General features: G+C 36.9%; 3 protein-coding genes across 4 annotated transcripts; 2 read left to right on the forward strand and 1 right to left on the reverse strand.

The window, feature by feature from the left end:
• Positions 1-88: 88 nt before the first annotated feature.
• Positions 89-7,042, forward strand: LOC130636082 (zinc finger protein 22-like). Of its 2 annotated transcripts, none has more exons than XM_057445678.1 (6): positions 89-941; positions 1,009-1,360; positions 1,439-1,641; positions 2,901-3,077; positions 4,071-4,238; positions 6,412-7,042. In XM_057445678.1, exons 1-6 carry the CDS (start codon positions 881-883, stop codon positions 6,543-6,545), a joined length of 1,095 nt encoding a protein of 364 aa, XP_057301661.1. In that variant the 5' UTR covers positions 89-880; the 3' UTR covers positions 6,546-7,042. The 2 variants fall into 2 exon arrangements, with proteins under 2 accessions (XP_057301661.1, XP_057301664.1); XM_057445681.1 differs by having other exon boundaries at positions 90-941; positions 1,012-1,360.
• A 6,920-nt stretch (positions 7,043-13,962) lies between these two features.
• Positions 13,963-15,347, reverse strand: LOC130636907 (uncharacterized). The gene is made up of 3 exons (XM_057446758.1): positions 15,120-15,347; positions 14,658-15,039; positions 13,963-14,606 (listed from the first exon to the last, which is right to left on the reverse strand). Exons 1-3 carry the CDS (start codon positions 15,345-15,347, stop codon positions 13,975-13,977), a joined length of 1,242 nt encoding a protein of 413 aa, XP_057302741.1. The 3' UTR covers positions 13,963-13,974.
• A 1,214-nt stretch (positions 15,348-16,561) lies between these two features.
• On the forward strand, positions 16,562-17,143 carry LOC130636908 (uncharacterized). Its single transcript, XM_057446759.1, has 2 exons — positions 16,562-17,031; positions 17,092-17,143. Exons 1-2 carry the CDS (start codon positions 16,562-16,564, stop codon positions 17,141-17,143), a joined length of 522 nt encoding a protein of 173 aa, XP_057302742.1.
• Positions 17,144-20,971: the final 3,828 nt, after the last annotated feature.

Consider the following 20,971-nt stretch of genomic DNA (forward strand, 5'->3'; position numbering starts at 1 on the left):
TTCTTCTCTGGACATGTAAAGTATAATACAGTTAGTTATACTGCAGTTAGAAAACCTTTAATACAACCGGAAATGTTTTTAGGACTGCAACTGGTTTGTATCAACTAATTTTCTCACTTTCGAAACACCATTTTAATCGGAATCAATAGCTTGTTTCTAACGACATAATGAATTCTGAGTATATAAAAAGAAAATCGCATGATATTGGCTTTCAGCTTAATGTTTCGGTTACATTGTTTTGCATGCTCGATTGAACATTGGATGTTGCTGCAATGGTGTTGAATGAAGGTGAGCTATCAATGCAAGTGTAAACAAATTAATTGGATGCACTTTTGCGAAGAAAACTATTGGCTGCAAATGTGGTTTATTAAGATAAGTGTGCGATGGAGCGTGGAAGAAATATACTTTTACTGAATAAATTGCCTAAAAAATGATTTTTTCATGTAAAACAAAGCTGTAAAAAATATAATTATTACGTATATAATTTTTCCGCTTAATAATTGGAAACCCATATTTTCCTCAAAAAAATTCTTCTTCGCAGTTTCAAATTAGAAATGGCTGTTTTTGTGACGTAATCTATACATACTATATAATGCACAATCAGAATACAAGGTGAAATTACGATGTTTCTTTTTTTTGAGTGTTGCTCATTTTGAATGTCGCAATGCGCTTGATTTGAAACTAACATCAAATTCCATTCTGGTTAAAAGAATGAATAAAGCAGTTTGAATGCGCCAAGTGATAGACTTGTTATGCTTTTGATTTGCGCATGGTTAACTCAGTAGCGCGTGCAAGATATAGCTGGATGCAGGTTTTGCTGCCTCTCTCAAGTACTTCTCTAGCTGCAACTTGATTTTCCACCCAAACACACGGCATCACAATGCCGAGATCGTTTTTGGTTAAGCGAAGTCCTGGTGGAAACGAAGATAGAGAAAAAAAAGGTTAGTGAGCTTCCTGAGTGGATATAAACCATTTCCTACCACATTCTTGTATTGTTTTTCTTTTTAGTAGATACACTATCATATGAAATACAAAAAGGTAGCGAGCTCGAATACCCATCGCAATATCTGGAATACGCTGCAGCTTTGTTAGCTTTGGGTCGAAACAAAGACTGGGGCACAGATTATGAGTTAGAGAAAGCTTATTGGTTTGACATATCCCCGAATAACGTGTCCAGCATTTTGTTTGAAAACAAGACTTCTTGTATTTCTAACGAAATTGACGTGAAAACAAAAAAAAAAAGTAAAGGAAAGCCTAAGGAAATTGAAGAACATAAAGACGATGTTGTTAGCGACCAATCCAAGCATGCCCAGTCGAAGCTATCAGAAAACCTGGAGGAGCGCTTACAGCAAATGTTAAGGTGAGAAACATTCGTACATGATTTTTGTTTCACTTTTATCATGTATTTACCATAATGTGTATGCATATCCTTTTATAGTGAAGATGAGATTGTGATAACGAAAAATATTTGCCAGTTCTTAGAAAATAATGGAATGGGGTATCACGATATAGCAGATGAGACTGGGTTGAGCAAAGAAGATGTTCAAGGGTATATAGAGCTAACGAAAATTTTTACTTCTGACAACAAACGTGAATTATACAGCTGGTATCTTTCGAAGATACTACGACCGTCGAAAAATGGTAGGTGTTTGTTAACCATGTAATAGCACTAAAATGTGGGTTTTGTGGTTCAAGCATTTCTTATGGTTCTAAAATTTCATCTCTGTCAATTGAAAGAAAATTCAGGCTTACTTAGACCTTTGAAGGTTTAGTACTGCCCGCGCTCTTCTAGCTTTCGCATATGCGGATTAACATTTTCTGTTCGTGTTAGCGCCCCTTTCACTGTTTTTGTTGTTTTGAACTTCCTCCCTCAACATCGTTTCCATGGGGTTAGTATTTTTACATTGTCATTGTCAACCTCGTTCCCAGGGCATGTTTTCCAGAATTTTTTTATCACATCGAGAAGTCTAATACAAAATACTAAACAAACCCCGAGGACGTAGTTGTTTACGTTATTTAGTCGCTATAACTTATAACTTAAACTTAAGGTTTTTTAGTTCACCAAATTTCTCCTTCTGAGAAATTAATTTCTCTTCGTAAATGTTTCACATTGACTATGTTTGGGCTGACCATTTTAATACCTTAACCCTATTTTAAAAGGGGGTCTCTTTTTTATAAAATTAAGGAAATGAGAAATGCTATGAAACTTGGCATGGTATCTAAGCAAAAATGAGAAAGTAATTTGACATCAAAGAATCAATGCTGAGATCATTATTTTTACTAATCTCATAATTTTTCCTAAATTGATTTTTTTTTAATTTCCAAAATTTTTCTTACCAACTCTGACAAGCACCTAGCTATATCTCGTAAAACTATACCTCTATGGTAAAACAAAGAAAGTGGAACTCAAACTTTTTAGCTTATTCCTTATGTAGAACAAAAATTATTGAAAATTGATCGATGGGGTCGTAGGATTACCCGTCACAACAAAGAAAAAAATACAGTGGAATCTCTCTCTCTCGACTACTCTTTATCTCGAACTTCTCTCTATCTCAAACTAAAGTCTCGGTCCCTTTGTGGTCTAAGGTATTTTCCTTTCTTTATCTCGAACTTTCTCTATCTCGAACAAATTTTTTGGTCCCTCGCGAGTTCGAGATAGAGAGATTCCACTGTAGGGTTAAAATTTTGTAATTTTTGTAAAAATTCAGGAAGTCAAAATCCTGTAATTTAAGTTGGCAACTCAAATTTGCGAAATTAAATACTTGCCAAAAAATTGGTGCTCGTAAAATTTTAAGTGATATTAGTTCATCCATTTTGAGTTGGAGTTCATTTTTTTTAGATTTGCTAACGCACTAAAAACAGGTACAAAACTTACTTTCAATAATCTTTTTTATTTTCAGCCGACGAAAGTTATACGTGTTACAAATGTGGAAAGATTTTCACCTACAAAAGTTACTTGGAACGTCATATCAAATATGTGTGTCCAGATAGCACAGGTCGAACGTGGAAATGCACGTTTTGTGGGAAAGCTTTCCAATATCCATGTTATCTTCGCCGACACATACGAAGTCACACAGGTTTGTCGCTTAGTTAAACACCCAAACGAAAAGTAAAGCAAATGTGATGCACAGGGAAATTGTAGCAAAAAAACCTAGATCGAAAGTATTTGCTGCATTGTTCAGAATTGAGAGTTTTTTATCGAAAATGGAGCAAAACGCTGTCACAATGGCAGTATTGTCTGCAAACTGGGATCGGTGATGGTTCCAGTTTGCAGACGATACGGCATGATGTATTCCCAGCAATTCTATGACGGCTATGGTTGACTTAACCAAACGCGTTTTTTAAATCTAACAAGGTGATAACACAGATTTTTTACTTTAGTCTTGCTTTCCCAAAATCCTTTTTGGAGATTGGTTCCGATGTAATCATTTTTAGGAACGAAATGGTAAAATCTATTTCGAATTACTGAAGTGAAGACTTTCGACAGAACAGGTTGTAAGAGTAATTGGACGAACGTTCTCTGTTTTTTTGGGTCACTTTTTGTAAGCAAGTACAGTTATTCCGGATTCACACACTCTACGGAAAGCCTTTTCTTTCTAAGCGGTTTGGTTAATGTTGCTTAGACGGAAACGCAGAATAAGAGATTTTTTAAACGCTGTTATACTAACTTGGTCGATTGGACAAGGTGATGCGGAGGACTTCATTATCGTAATAACCTTGGTGATTTCTGTGTAGGTCGGTGGTTTGATGGCAAATTCTATAATAGGATTTGTGAATGCTTTTATCCATAAAGGATAAAAGCATTCACAAGCATTCGTCAGTTCTTTTTCAGACAGAATCTTTTGAAAATAGTTTTTGAAATCACTTTCATTAAATTTAGGCTTAACTTTCTCTATTTCCAGTACTAAAACTCTCTGACAATATTTCCAAAAGTTTTTACAGTATCTGCCTGCCTGATGGTCAAAATCCTTCTTTGTTCCTTGGCTTCTTGTTGTTATTTTGAGTTACAAGAGTTGCGTTATAATAATAATAATAATAATAATTTCTTCATGTTAATTGTACCCATTTAGGAGAATCACCATACAAATGCGATCAATGTGACCGAGCTTTTGTTCGTTCAACAGATTTACAAAGACATATACGAAACCATACAGGCGAAAAACCTTACCGATGCTCACAATGCTCCAGAGCGTTCGCTAGGTCTACCGATTTAAAAAGACATATGAGAACGCATACAGGTAGAAAATTCATATTCACCGCCAGGATTTAATAATCTTTAATTTGAAAATGCAAACTGGCTAGTTTATAGTAATCTACCATATAAACTGCGTATTTGTTGATGCTACAGGAAGTATACATTCAGTATTTACACCTGGAATGAGGAATGATGAATGGGGGCGACAGTGTGTGTGTGTGTGGTGTGTGTGTGTGTGTGCGTATGTTGTCTGGCTATGAACATACGAATTTGTCCGTAAAACTTTATGACTTGTTTTGGTAGCTTCACTGGTACATCCTGTTTCCAACATTAAACCAATATTTTACAACGAGTCTTCTGTCCAACATTAAACCAATATTTTACAACGCTCCTCTGTCCCACATGTAACAATATTTTACCACGAGACCTCTGTCCCACATATAACAATATTTTACCACGAGTCCTCCGCCCCACATGTAACAATATTTTACCACGAGTCCTCTGTCCCACATATAACAATATTTTACAACAAAAAATCTCTGTCCCAGATGTAACAATATTTTACCACGAAGAACCTCTGTCCCACATGTAACAATATTTTACCACGAGACCTCTGTCCCACATATAACAATATTTTACAACGCCCCTCTGTCCCACATATAACAATATTTTACCACGAGACCTCTGTCCCACATATAACAATATTTTACCACGAAAAACCTCTGTCCCACATATAACAATATTTTACCACGAGTCCTCTGTCCCACATGTAACAATATTTTACCACGAGTCCTCTGTCCCACATATAACAATATTTTACAACAAAAAATCTCTGTCCCAGATGTAACAATATTTTACCACGAAGAACCTCTGTCCCACATGTAACAATATTTTACCACGAGTCCTCTGTCCCACATATAACAATATTTTACAACAAAAAATCTCTGTCCCAGATGTAACAATATTTTACCACGAAGAACCTCTGTCCCACATATAACAATATTTTACCACGAGACCTCTGTCCCACATATAACAATATTTTACCACGAAAAACCTCTGTCCCACATATAACAATATTTTACCACGAGTCCTCTGTCCCACATGTAACAATATTTTACCACGAGTCCTCTGTCCCACATATAACAATATTTTACAACAAAAAATCTCTGTCCCAGATGTAACAATATTTTACCACGAAGAACCTCTGTCCCACATGTAACAATATTTTACCACGAGTCCTCTGTCCCACATATAACAATATTTTACAACAAAAAATCTCTGTCCCAGATGTAACAATATTTTACCACGAAGAACCTCTGTCCCACATGTAACAATATTTTACCACGAGTTCTCTGTCCCACATATAACAATATTTTACCACGAAAAAACTCTGTCCCACATATAACAATATTTTACCACGAGTCCTCTGTCCCACATGTAACAATATTTTACCACGAGTCCTCTGTCCCACATATAACAATATTTTACAACAAAAAATCTCTGTCCCAGATGTAACAATATTTTACCACGAAGAACCTCTGTCCCACATGTAACAATATTTTACCACGAGTCCTCTGTCCCACATATAACAATATTTTACAACAAAAAATCTCTGTCCCAGATGTAACAATATTTTACCACGAAGAACCTCTGTCCCACATGTAACAATATTTTACCACGAGTTCTCTGTCCCACATATAACAATATTTTACCACGAAAAACCTCTGTCCCACATGTAACAATATTTTACCACGAGACCTCTGTCCCACATATAACAATATTTTACCACGAGGTACAGAGTGGTGACGACGCCGGTACAACAACTTAAGCTCCCAGATTACTTTACATGATTTTAACTTCGACAAGATTCCATGGCAAGATTGAGCTCTTCGCTATGTGCCTATGCGCTATATGGAGCCTAAAGCTCCGTCATGATATATTGGTTCGGTAACGTTAGGTACTTTTCAGGTGTAAGATTTATAACAGTTGCATTACTTGCATCATGAAGAGAGAACACAGGGGTAGTTTAGATTAGCGTACAATTGGGTGGAACGAGGCGATGTTACGTAATTTATCTATTACAAAAAGCATATTACAGTATCGAGCAACTTAATCCCAACCTTTTTTGTATTCTTGCAATCATAAAGTTCAAAGAGATAATTTTGTTTTATTCCTTAAAGACAAAAAAGTAAGTAATTATTTTTTTTTGATTTTAGGAGAAAAGCCTTACAAATGTTGGCAATGTGGAAAATCGTTTTCCCAAAGTGGAAGTTTACAGACACATTTACACACGCACAACAAAGAGGCTTCGAGTAACCGGAACATGAAAAAGAGAACAAGTGGTTGTTAATACGAGACTGACCGTCATTATATTCTTGTTAAGCAAAAAATTTATAACGGTTATTCTTGTCAATCGATTTGTAAAGACTTCAGTTCTCGAAGGGAAGCAATATCATTTACCAAAATTACCAAAACTGTACTAGTGACTTACGAAACATCACAGCTTGATCATGCTGTTATTTTTGTGACAACACAAAATATGAAACGAAGCTTAAAATCGAGGTTTTTGCATATGATACGTTTACATAAAACGCTATGCGCGTTTAAGGAGTCATATACGGAAATACGGAAGCTGTTCAACAGAAAGTTTATAAGCTGAGAAGACAGATCTTCTGAATTTTTTGTTCTTAGTAACCAAGAGTACCTAATTTTATTTCTCTTTGTTTATGTAAAAGAAATTTTCTAAACATAGCAGACATGGAAACGAGGTGGGTTTGCTGTAGTTTATTTATATATTTTGTATACATTGTATTTATAATTTGCACCCACATTTTTTGTACACAAGAACTGTTGTTTTATTTTGTTTTTCCATTTTTCATTTGCGATTCTGCTGTTGTCTTTCGATGACAAATAAGCATTTTAAAAATCGTCATTTATTTTCGAAATCGAAATTTTTTTTTCAGAATCGAGTTTGCAAATCAATTTTTGTGGGTCAATTTTGCATATTTGCATGGGCAATTACCCTTGGATGAAAAAAATTAAACAACAATTATTTCCTACTATTTTTGTCAAGGATACCCTTACAAAACGTTACTTTAGTTTTCTAAGACCTTATCACTTCATTCATAACAGCTGAAGTACCCTAAAACGTAGACTTCGAAGGAATGGGTTGAGAAATAATGATGTTTCTTCAACAACTGAAGCAGCATTGATCTCGAAAGTTGTCCCGTCGCACCTATTTCTCCAATGAACTAAATGACGTTTGGAATGCCGATGGGTATGATGAGCTCATGCTGTATGGGTTACCGATGCATGGATGACTCACGTGGCATTATTTGGCTCAAATTGTTTCGAAAAAAATTAGGAAGTCATCCTCACGTGGAATATGTTTGGTTTGTTTATTGCATTTTTTACAGGCTGAATTAGATCGCGTATCCTTGAAATGAATTCCGCATCACATTCGCAACTCCCGGCACACTTTAGTAGCGGGAATACCAAACGAAATGTATTTTCCGCCAGAAAGTTCCAGAAAGTTTTTTATTGCTGCATATATAGTCCCACAAGCACCACAGTACTCGTCATGTTTACTTTTTGCAGATTCTAAGCGGGATTTCCTACAATCGGAGATAGCCAGAAATCGAGTTTCTTGACGGTTCTAAACGAATGTTCATCGGTTTCGCTGCACATACGCAGTGCACAGCACGCACGCATGCACAATAACTCTCATATCTAAGCCATGCTTCACATGCTATACTCCTCGATCTTTCATTTTGCTGGAAAGAACAAGCACCCAATTATCCAGTTTAAAACATGAACTTTGAAGGCGTGATCACCAAAACCATGGAGAGACTCAGCTAACAATTGCCAAAGCCTGAACACGCTGCACATAAAAAGTCAGAATTGAAAGGAAGCGAATGCTGGAGCGTAGACCATTGCAACAAAAAGGCAACCAGGAACAATATAATGCTGCAGTAAAAATCCTGGTACCATCGAAGACCCAGAAGAAAACGACTTAAAGACAGCAAAAGAGTGCTTACAAAAAGGTAGAGATAGGGAAATGTTCCTTCTAGCACAGTTGCTCACGCACATTGCACATACCCACGGTCAACCACTACAAATCCAACACCATGCGGTGTTGAGTCATAGAATTCAAGGGGTAAGTCCCTAGTAATCCGTGCTTAGTCATGCAAAACGAGGTAAAGTCTCTATCATACAAAAATGAATAAGAAAAGTTCTAGCACACCTAGAGGGGGAATTCCCTTATAGAGTGATGACATCATCAAAAGTCAACGCATGCGCAGTGCAAACGTGAACAACATTTGACCACCCTTCAAGGTTGAAATGTGTATATAAGAAAGAAGATGAGCCGGTTCAAGACAAAAGCCTATAAAAAATACTACTAATAAAATGTGCATCAACTGTCAATCAAAATTCGATATAATTTGGAACTGCAATAGTCATGACTTTTATGGCTGGTATTGGTCTCTCTCTACCAATAATGGCTCTAGCATTATTACAAGAATCAGAGAAGGAGAAGAATAATGAACGGAGGATTCAGGACCTAGAGGATTGTTTTGATGCCTTATAGTCTCATGCTTCTTAGATTTCACACCCAGCCTCTTCCTGGCGTTCCGCAGACCAGCCTGACCGATTTCATCGGTGTATGCGCAAGGTAAAAACTACTACCCCCAGGTACATATTATGGAATGTCAATATAAGAACTTCAAAAAAGAATGGTTCCTGAGTGAGCATTAAAAAACCATACATTTTATAGGTCTACGGGACCTATAAAATATATACAAATTAAGGCCTATACTCAGGTTGAGACTCTAGGTAGTGCTTGCATACTGAAGTTTTTTTAGAATGTTGTTTCTTTCCTCTTCCCGGCCTTTCGCAACTAGATGAGCACGCTCCTGTTCATTGATAGCGTTCACGATCTGTTTAACATGTTGACGTATCTGTTCCTTTAACAGCATATACTTTTTATGTTCCTGTGTGATGTGGGTGAACTCATAGTCGCTGACGACTCCGTTCTCAATGGCTTTTGAGATAAGATTAATGATGGAATTCAGCTTGGTCTCCGCAAGTAACCTTATAGTCTCATGCTTCTTAGATTTCACACCCAGCCTCTTCCTGGCGTTCCGCAGACCAGCCTGACCGATTCCGACGGCGATCGTGATCCCCCCATGGCTATACATAGGGGATCTCCCAAGCCCGTTGCTAACGCCCCGATCCCAATGCCCGAGGTGATAATGCTGATCAGCAGTCCATCGTCACAATACCTAACTCAGGTCCCATGCATCTTGAACTTCTTTGCGAGTCTGTTCCGCTCTTTAATCTCATCCCGCAGGTACTTTTCAATCTCTCCTATGTTCCCAAGTCTATCATTTTTTCAGTTTTAATTTCTTTGCAATGTGATGACAAAAAAATTACAGCTAAAAAACATGGCTAGCCAGCTAGCTAGTACAGTAAATATAAGAAAAATATAAATGAAAATTAAACAGCAAATAGATAGCTATAGCTATCTATTTGTTGTTTTTTTACACAAATAATTTTTTTAACTACTGTTTGGTAACAACCCAGTGTTCAAAATTATCATTCGTTCTTGATCAGATAGATCAATGTCTCTGTCCATCGTTATCTGTTTGCACGGTTTTATGTTAGATTTATTTGGAATAAATGCCAAGCACTTAATGTCAGGACAATAACGAAAATTACATTTTACAGCAAATGATTGCCCAATTGGTGTATAAAGACCTTCGACAACAACATGAAGTTGGTTTTTCCGAATTTCATTCTTGTAGTGCTTGCATTTCGGCGACTTTCCTCGTTGATTTTTCATACGTCTGACGATCCATATTTGGCTGTCCCTATTGTCGGGATATTTTTTAAATAGTTCATTCTCGCCATCATTACTTTTCACAACAGTATGCTGAACTGGAACTGCAAAAGAAGAAAGTGTATAAATATAAAAGTTTTTACTCATATCTTCTTTTAAGCACAACCTGAAATGCTTTCAGCTTATCCAACTGTTTTTATAAATTAGTACACTCTAGTGTATTCCCAAAAAAAATAGAGACATATGCCTACCTGGTTGTGTGGATTCTTGTGAATTGATCATTGTATAAACATGTTTATTTTCAATAGGTTCTTCCAAGTAACACCTCAGTGTTTTAAATTCACCATCCGTGTAACCAACTTGATGCAAAACTTTACTCTCAGGGCTACATTTGCAAATATTCAGTAAAATCCAAATCAAATGTTTGCACAATTGATTTCTATGTTGCATGAGAAATGGGCAGTCGCAATTTGGTGTAGTACTCATGATACATTGGTACGTATTCCACAAAAAAGCTTTTTGTGTTGATGTGACTTGAAAACTTTTTCGCGACTTTAATTTAACCACATATTAATTTTCCTCCTTTCTGATGTTTTGTACTTTTAAGCTGTTTATGTCTTTCTTAGCTTTATGACATGGTCTTTTGTTCTGGCTGCTCTCGTTATCAGATGAAGATAATGGGGAACTTTGGTAGGCACTGAGTTGTTGTTGTTTTGGTCGCCCCTTTTTTCGTTCTTTCTCTGTTGGTGGCCTATGTTTGCAAGAAGGATCTGAAGGTTTCAGAGGATGAAGATGTTATTCCTTGCATATCCATTTCCATGCATTATTGTTTTGCTTGATATTTTTGTTGACGAAGTAGAGCTCCGGTCTTATCTTCGTCACTTGGACCATTACCTAAAAAGTTCAGTGAATCAGCCAATCAGAATTGATTTTTAAATCATTGAAAATAATACACATAAAAATTCTTTCATGATACAATCTTTTTTATAACAGGATATTATTCATATTTTAGGTTTACATTAAAACATAATGTTCACATTTTTTTCTATGTAAAACATCAAAATGGATTTTTAAAAACAAAAACACCTACCAAGAGATTCTATACCATTTTGATATTACTTGTACATGGATTCCAGTATGATACTATGTGATACATCCTCTTTAGCTGCACTAAGTAAAGTTAAATTGATGCTGTTGTGATGTACATGTGAGGCATGTATGACTTCAGCTTGGTTTGTGGTTGGTCCAAACATACTGTCTTATATGTCTTATATATTTTTGAATTTCTGTCGTTGTTTATCTTCAGCTCCGTTAAAGAGAGAGGACAAATACTAGGTTTATGATGTTATATATACAGTTGCTTCAGCTTTTCAAAAAAATTAAAAATGACTTAACAAAGTATTTTGAATGCTTCACTACATTTTCCTTAAAATGAAATTCACAGTTGACAATATTTTTCACAACCTCTTCTGGAAAATGATCCATTGCTGCTTTCCAAAAAGCCCCAGCTTTGTCTGAGATTAAACCAAATGGATTAAACTTTGTATTATTTCCAAAACTCTCTTCCATCGCTTGATCCAATGTTTGCCAAAATATGTTGATATTGTGTGTTGACTCTCCTTCACATTCCATGACAGCTATTGGTATCTGTCGTTTTAAAACTCTGTGATATACACTCAGAGTTATTGTGTCATATCCAAAACACCTTTTAACTTGACCATCTATATGACCATATTCAGTGTTCATCAGTGTTTTTGAGTTACGGTCCATATTTTTCAAAATTTGTAGTTTAAACTTAAATGTTTTCAAAACGAAAGAAGGATTTTGGTTATACTTTTTGTCGTTGATTTTATATATCAAAAATTTATCTCTTTTATCAGTTTTTGTTTTCAAAATAGCAACTGCTTCCAGAGATTGCCCGTCTGGATTGAGTTGTTTCAGAGCTTCTCTTTTCAAGTTTTTTGTGTGTTGAGTGTCAATGAATTTTTTGCTCAAATTTTCCACTTCATCCCATGATTTGTTATTGCTTATTGCTTCACAAATCACCTTAGTTGTTACTTGACATGGTTTTATTTTTGGATCATTTTTAAAAGATTCAATGATATCATTAAAAGATTCAATTTATTCACCTTTAATAATTTTCTGAACACCTGTCTTTTGATCTTTTTGTCCATGAATAACCAGGGGGTAAAAATACATTTTTAAATTTTAATATTTAGGCGGAGCTCTGTGGCTAATACGCTATATCATAAGTGTGCTCATGAAGAACTTACCCTGCTACAACAAGCTCAGAAGAAGTGGTTAACCGAAGAAAACCCTGCTTACATCGCCCTGGAGAAAATTGTTAATGAAAAACAGCTAATGAACGATTTAAAATACGTAGCTGATTTCAAGCACACTGGACAGCTCGAGGTTTACCATTCCCTGTTGAATAAGTACTGTCCCAAACGCTTAGCATTCTCGTACGCTGGGATGGTTGCTAGGACGCAACTAGCTGTGCTTGACCACAACTCGGGTGTAGAACGACAACAAGCCACTACAATGGGAAGTTGAAGTTCAAAGTTTCCTTCACCAAAATTACGAAGGAGTGGGTGGCAAAAAAATTAATGGATCCGAAAGAAAAGAAATACCAAGAGGACTTGATGAAGGAAGTGTTTGATTAGGTTCAAAAAATCAAAGCTCCTATATTTTTTAAGTTGCCTGAAACACTCAGAAGTATTGCATTAAAAATAAACTCCGGGAAGGAAGTTGTTGTCTCGAATATGCGTTCAAGATTTACCTAAAAGTAACCCCCTGGTTTATAAATGATATTTAGCATTACATCAAGAAACGCTTATTTTACAATTCCGGGGGACATTTGTTATATTTTAAAAACATATATTGTAAAAATTTCATTCATCATCTTTACAATTATACATGTTCTTATATTTTTTATTTGTCCAAATCCATTCCTGATTCTGTGTATGGGACGTATACCCCATCGGACTGCGGGTATTCATTACGGATTACCCACACAACACATGATGGTATAGGCTTTCGATAATCTATGCCCAGTCTTCCATACACCCACCATATATATTGTTTATAAAGGGTCCGTTACACGTAGCAAAATTTGCAATAGCAAATAACATACAAGTACTTGTGCAATACAAAATAAGTCCGAGCTTCAAAGAAAAGTGGAGCAGGTTCGGATGAGGTTTTTACTCCCCAATGGCTTTTTTATGGGGAGATGGATAGCTTCTTATCTGATTATATTACTCCTCGCGCCACAGAATCCAACATTAATGTGGACGAAGATCCGAATGGTGATGATGAAACTCCTACGCAGGCGCTCAACCATAAACAAAAAAAAGTCATCTAATGTCAAAAAAGATCAAAATGTATCTGTTGCGGACAGAGTTATGTTAAAAGCGTTAGAGCGATTGGATGAGCCTCGTCAGACGTCTTCCGCAGTAGCAAACCTAAACCTGAGTCCTAATGAAAGCGAAACCCAAGAACAATTGTTTGGTAGAATGATTTCGAAGAATTTGCTTGATATTGAAAATATGTACACCCGAGAAAAGTGTAAACTTCAAATACAACAGCTTCTGTTTGACGCAAGGTTTCAGAATGGACAACTGACGACCATTCCTTCAACTTCGTCACCCTTCAACTACAATGGAGGCCACCAAACTGGTACTTTCCGCGGTCCTGAGAGAATTCAAACTGGGAGAACAACAAATGCTATCAGCCCAGAATTATCACCTAGTAACTCAGGAGATTCCGATATCTCACTTCCATCGCGTTTCAACTACTACGGTTCCCTGGTTTACAACAGTAATTACAACAACAATTAACTTTCACTTATGGTATAGACTTTATATAAAAAACGGTTTTGTTGTATTTATACAAACTTGTGTAGCTAGCTACCCGTAGTGTTTTCTGTAAAGATTTAAGACAATTATACAAGCATATTCCATTGCCAAGATACTTGACCTGAGCCCATGAAATAATCTTTAAAGACACAACGTATTTCTTTTGCATTTGAACTAGCTTTTCTCTGTGCGCAAGTTTGTAAGTCATTTGAGACATCAGCCATTCCCCTCCATTGACCAGGAACGATTCGATTCGTCAGTAAATCTTCTTGGTCGACAAGACCAACTGGTGCGTACGAGTCTTTAGACTTCGTCATCAGCATATTGTGTAGCGCTACGATGGCCATAACGAGGCTCGTGGTTTTACTCGGAGAAAGGTTAATTGTGCTGTTGATGATTCTAAATCTAGCGGATAAAATACCAAAAGCGTTTTCACTTATTTTTCGAAACCTTGAAAGCCGGTAATTGAAAATTCGCTCGGCATCACAAAGCGTGTTTTTGGAAAAAGGCTTCAATAAATTTTTTGATAATGCGAATGCGTCATCCCCAACGATAACGTAAGGTATTTCTGGCAAATCAAGCTGATCCCACGCTGGATCTTCACTCAGTGGAAGTTGTTTCGGAGGTGGAAGGGCTAACCTATGATTGTTCAATAAATGATATAACTCTCTATTTCTTAAAACTCCACCATCGCTAATACGGCCTTGGCATCCAGCGTCTGCGTAGATAAATTTTTATTCACTATCGACAAGTGTCAATAGAACTATACTATGGAATCCTTTATAGCTGTAAAATGTAGATCCAGTGTTCGGCATTAACTTAATAGGAATATGTTTTCCATCGAGAGCTCCTATGCAATTGGGAAACCGCCACTTCAAGTTTATTTTGTCTGAAAGCGCTTTCCACTCTTCCTCCGTTTGCGGCAAACGTAAATAATCTTTCTTAAGAACTCGATAAATCGCCCTGGCAACTATAGGTACGAAAAGGGAAATGGTTTTATCCGACATGCGAAATTGGTACATTAGACTTTGATATGACTCTCCAGTAGCCAGAAATCGCAATGTTACTGACAGTTTCTCCTCTGCTGATATCGGTTTCCGACAAGAGGTAGTTTGTTTGGTGATGTATGGGCGTACTTTCTCCAGTAGTTCCTAAAAGGAAAGAGACTTATCATGTGAGATGCGCTACCACTGTCCTACAAAATCTTTGATCAACAAAAAAAATTACTTACAACAAATGTTTCCGTATTCATTCGAAGATAATAACGGAAATGTTCAGTGTCTTGTAATCTTAATTCACTAAGGATGCTATTGCAAGCCCCTTTCGTTTGTCTGTCTAATAACCATGGTCGCACCCAAAAACGTTTGCGTTGCTTTTTTTTTTTGCACTGACTTGTCTTTACTTTTACTGCCAGCGATAGCGTCAGAATTAAAATAACGTCTTCTTGTTCGCAAACCATTTTCAAAATGAGCGCGCAAAAACTCACATTTGTTTTTTTTTATTTGAAATCGACAAAACTTGTGCAAGTATAAAAACTTGCACAACTGCTTATACAAGTACTTGCAGAAGTACTTGTATGTTATTTGCTATTGCAAACTTTGCTACGTGTAACGGACCCTTAAGCAGCAAACCGATATGATCTGGTGCAAAGTTCATGACGAATCCCTCTCATGTTGTGAATAGCACCTAGTGCTGTCTGTAACACGGGTTCTGGCAAACAAACTATTTTGAATTTATCCGAATTTGTAACACACGTATGACCTAAGCGAAAAAAGAAAAAAGATCTTTAAAAAGGCGTACCCCCGTGTGTAAATAAACAAAAACTTTGTTGAGACAGAACAGAAAGTGATTGATGCAGCAAACAAGGAAGTAAAATACACGATAAGAAGATATTTTAATCAACAGAAACCTTTAAAATGACCGTCTGGAATATCATTATTATCACGACAACATAAACTTTCCGTTTCAGTGACCATAGTTTTACACTTTTTGTACTGGCACCACTCAACATTTCCAACACGATTTCCAGCTTCAACATTGCAGTTTTTAAGCTTGGTTCTCACTATTGGCTAACGATGAGCTAACCATAGTGCGCATGAGAACGTAAAAGTACCTGCTTAGCTCTTCGCTAAACTCTTCGTTAGCTCATCGTTAGCCGATTATTTGAAATCAGAATTTTTTTAAATTTTTTCCCCGGCTAACAAGCTCACTTTCAGCGATCTTCAAAGGAGGCCGACATAAATCGTGCTTAAAGCGATTTATTTTTTTACAATTAGTAGTATGCTTCGTTGCAAAAGGTCATTTCAAAACTTAAATGGCTGACAAAATAAAAAAGCTTTCATTTGAAAAGAAGAAAAGTTGGCATTTAGGGTGAAAGATTATCCCTGTCTTTTTGACAAAACGGATAGGGGTACAAAGAGAAAGACTGTGTAAAAAATGCGTGGGAAGAAGTGGCTAATTCTCTCGAATTCCTTGAAAATGGTAAGAGCAAATTGGCAATGTGTATTATCTGTTTTTTCAAGTCATACCAGCTTTAAAGTATTCTTGTTAAAAACGCATACTGGAAATTTACGAAAGATTATTGTTTGTACTCCTAGGGAATGCTGCGAAGACCTCCTTTGAGAAGTTTCGAAAAAGATATAATGAGTTTGTGATGCCAATTATTGTTTCACAATGTATGATGTGAGACAATTTGGAAGCAACAATGACAGTGGGGTACTGGTCAATTCAGCAATGGGAAAGACAATGGAAGAAGATGCATTGAATGTTCCCAAAGGCACGATTATTAATCAAAACACCGGAGCAGCTCCTTTTTATCTTGTTGGAGATGAAATTTTTTCTCTTAAAACTTGGTTAATGAGACCCTACCCTGGATCTGTTCTTACCAGTAAAGAAAAGAGAATCTTTAATTATCGGCTTTCCAGAGCAAGAAGGGTAATTGAGAACGCATTTGGCATCCTTAGCACCAGATGGAGAAACTTCCACAAGCCTATTAAAGCTACCGTTAAAAATGTGGAAGATTACACTCTCGCTTGCCTCAGTCTTCATAACTATTTGAGACAAACCGACAACGCGATGTATACTCCGCAGGGTTTCCTTGACTCTGAAAGCAAAGATGGTCAGATTAAAGAGGGAGAGTGGAGGTCGATGAGAAAAAATCTTACAACGATGTTATAAAACCTAAATCCGATTCTTGGGTGTAGATATGGTAAAGATGCCCTGCAAATGAGGGAATACTATTACAGATTATGTTAATAGTGCTGTTGGTGCAGTCTCGTGGCAATACGATTATATAAGGAGAACAAGTCACCACTCTTTCGGTTCTTAGTTTTTATGAAAAACGGTTATATATTACATGTACACTGTTTCATTTGATGCCTAGTGTAATATTTACAAGAAAAAATATCTTAATTATGCACCATTCGCGTGTAAAATCCATTCTGAATCCATTGGTGTACTCATTGCATCATTTTGGTTTGATGCAGTCGGTGTAACAATACTATTGTGAACTGGACTAAAATATGCCATTTGGTATTTAAATAAAACTCCTTGAATTTCGTGTTTCACCAAAATATATTCACGCTCTGAAAGCTTTCGCAAACCAGCCGCCAGTGACTTCACATACAAATCGATCGCATCCATCTCTTTTTCGGTAGAATCAGCTTTAATTGATTTACCCAGATCACGAATTAATTCCATGTCATCGAGAAGAGGAAGATGACATAACTACTTCAAGATAAGTTTACTACTGCAAGAAAGTAACGCGCCGAATGTTGTTGTCACGAATGACGTCAGAAGAATATTAGTTTCCAGACTACTCGTTGCGGAAATATATCATGAAGTGAAAGTAGAAATGACAGGAGGCAAAATTGCTTTTTTCATGACTTTTAGAACCTTTTAACTTAAAATTTTTTTTTGGCTGTTATACAGACATGTAATATTGTGATTTTAAAAATTTTGAAAATTTACCGGACTTCCTCTTTAAGGCTGCAGGAGAAAAGGACAAATTTGCGCAGTGCAGTTCAGATATCGTGCTCGTATCATATTTCGTCTTCAGTTTCTTCTCCCCAAATGGAAGCGCACTAACTGAAAAGGACCTAAGCCAAAGTTGGTAAAAATTTCGATCCAGTCTTCTCCTAATAGAAGCATCTCTTAATCTCCCCCTGGAATATTAAATATTGAAGAAAATCTTCACTATTTTCAAATTCAAGGGGGTAAATGGTGATCACTAACACGTTTCTTGCTTTTCGAAACTATGAAGGGAAGAGATAAAAGAACGCCGTATTCGATTGAAGGAAACACAGTATTAATTTTTAATGAGAGGAAAAAAATAGAAAAAAAATTATATTTTTTATATTTTTCTTTATATTTTTTACAACTCTTCACGACTTTTTCACCACTTTTTCAAACTCGTCGCTTTGACATAATTGTCACTAAACACCTTTCGTTGATCACGTCAGAAAATATAATGTGATGATGATATTAGTACTTCTTATAATTTAAACTCTACGGTGGGGAGCGACAATAAGAGCATATGCATATTTTTCCGGATGTCGGCATTCGAAAAATTTTGCAACTCACCAACTCACTGACTCACGCCTCACCAACTCACCAACTTACGACTATAACATTTACCAAACTCCTTGTTTACGGCATAAATAATGGTGTGGAACAAAACTTCGGAAAATGGAAGATGTAAGGTTTGTAAGTGATGATATAATTATTATAGAGTAAATGGAGCATTGTAATGACTGTGAAAGGGTACTCGATGCATATGATAAATGTACCTGTGGACGTAGGTTTTGGTAGGTGGTAAAATGCTATGCTGGTACTGCTATCACGAATATATCACATATAATGGGGGTGGTTGTGCATGCACAATGACATGTAATTCTCTGCAATCGTTCATATACAATAAACAGAATGCTGAAATTTGAGAACGAGCTTGTTGGCACTAGATTATTCTACAACTTTGCCGCTACGTTTACAGATATCAACAATATCAATGTGGAATACCTAACGGTGTCGGATACTATTCCTGCTAATGGGGGTAAGGATCAAAGGTACATTATCATACGCAGAACCTTGTGGTGGCCCTCAGGGTGAAGACGTCGAAAATCTGGTCCGCGCATGGGGTGACTAAGTACAACGCAAATGCGTCACCGAGCCTGGATTTTGAGGAGTATCCGGATTGGGTTGCTAAATATCGTCAAATACGGTCAAAGGTCTGTAGTGTTGGAGACTGCATATATACAGACTGTTCTATATTTGTATATATAAGGCACAGAGTGAAGTGTATATAGCCTCTTTGTATTTAACTATATTACGAGACACACGTGTTATTTCTTTTCCTGCTGGTATCTCTCATTTGGCGACGAGGATTGGATTTTATAAAAAGAAAATTTACCACAACATTTCAGAAACATTGTCAGATAAGTACAAATACGTTTTCCACTTTGTACTTGAATTCTTGTACCGTTTGGAAGAAAATTGTTACGCTCAAGCTGCGTCGTTCGCCAGGAGCCGCCGCCGCCATTTTTTATTTAATTTGTGCTACGGCTACGACTTTACGTAGGAAATCACCACTCTCAGCCAGTAGGCTTCAACTGTTGTGTGCGCAAAACATAAACAAATATGGCGCATGCCTTAGCGAATCTTCGCTCGTGTGTGAAAGACTTTCAACTCCAAGATCACGAAGAAACTACTTCAAACATACACAAGTGTTAGTGTATGTGGGTAGAAAATTTGGAATATTGTTTTACTTTTGAAGGACTAGATACAGTACCGACAGAAGATGGGGCTGTCTCACCAGAAGTTAAGAAAAAAGCAGCGCTCCTAGCCTTAGGCGGCCATCAGTTGCGGGAGCTCTACAACACCCTCGAAGATACAGGGACGACATACACTGAGGCAAAGAGGAAGATCGAAGAGCAACAGAAATTAAACTTGATGCAGTGAAGGAGAAGCTACGAACCACCAGTGAAAACTATCCATCCACTGTAATCGAGGTAAACATCGACAACACCAGGATCACTATGCAAGTAGATTCGGGCAGATGCAAATGTAATTCCGTGGAATGTTTATGAAGAACACTTAAAACACATTCCTCTTCGATCAACCAAGACAAAACTGCAACCATACAACTCAGTTACATTAACAATCAAGGGGGCATTTTAGGCACAAATCACTGCCAACAACAACAACAATGTCCAGGCTACCTTTTATGTAACAGAGGGAGCTGCTGGACAAAGTTTAATGGGCAAATACACAGCTTTCGATTTAGTTGTATTGGCTATCAATGTAAATCATCTTGACAACCAACAAACTGTAAAACAAACTGTAAACATCTAACTCCCATAGAGACATTGAACTTGAAAAGCAGCTTGAAGTTACAACACACAATCAAGAACGGAAGGTTGATGCAATCATGCACCACTTTGATGTAGTATTCAATGGCATTGGGAAGCATAAATATCGTCAGGTTCACCTTTATATTGATAAAACAGTGTGCCCAGTTGTGCAAGCGCAACGTCGTATTCCGTTGTTGAAAAGTTGGAGACTCTGTTACAGGAGCTTGAAAAGGAAGATGTCATTAAACGGGTAGAGGGACCAACTGACTGGGTCTCCAACATTGTCATAACGCCAAAAACCGATCCATCACAAATTAGAATGAGTATTGACATGACTACCGCCAATAAAGCAATTCAACGCACGCGTCATGTCATACCAACGATTGAGGAACTTAGATACAGAATGAATGGGGCATGCCATTTTTCTAAGCTGGACATGAACCATGGTTATAATCAATTTGAAATTGATGACTCATCTCGATACGTCACAGTGTTTTACACACATAAAGGCCTACGTCAATTCAAGCGACTCAACTTTGGCACCAATTCAGCTGCAGAGGTATTCCATGTTGAAATGACGAACACTTTAGCTGACATCCAACATGGTGCTAACATCTATGATGACATCATTGTATTTGGTCGTACTCAACGAGAACATGATTTAACATTAATCCAGGTTCTACAACGACTAGCAGACTGTGGATTAACATTAGGACGATCGAAATGTCAACTTAAT

The sequence above is a fragment of the Hydractinia symbiolongicarpus genome, chromosome 3 (genome assembly GCF_029227915.1).
Source record: "Hydractinia symbiolongicarpus strain clone_291-10 chromosome 3, HSymV2.1, whole genome shotgun sequence".
Taxonomy (NCBI): domain Eukaryota; kingdom Metazoa; phylum Cnidaria; class Hydrozoa; order Anthoathecata; family Hydractiniidae; genus Hydractinia; species Hydractinia symbiolongicarpus.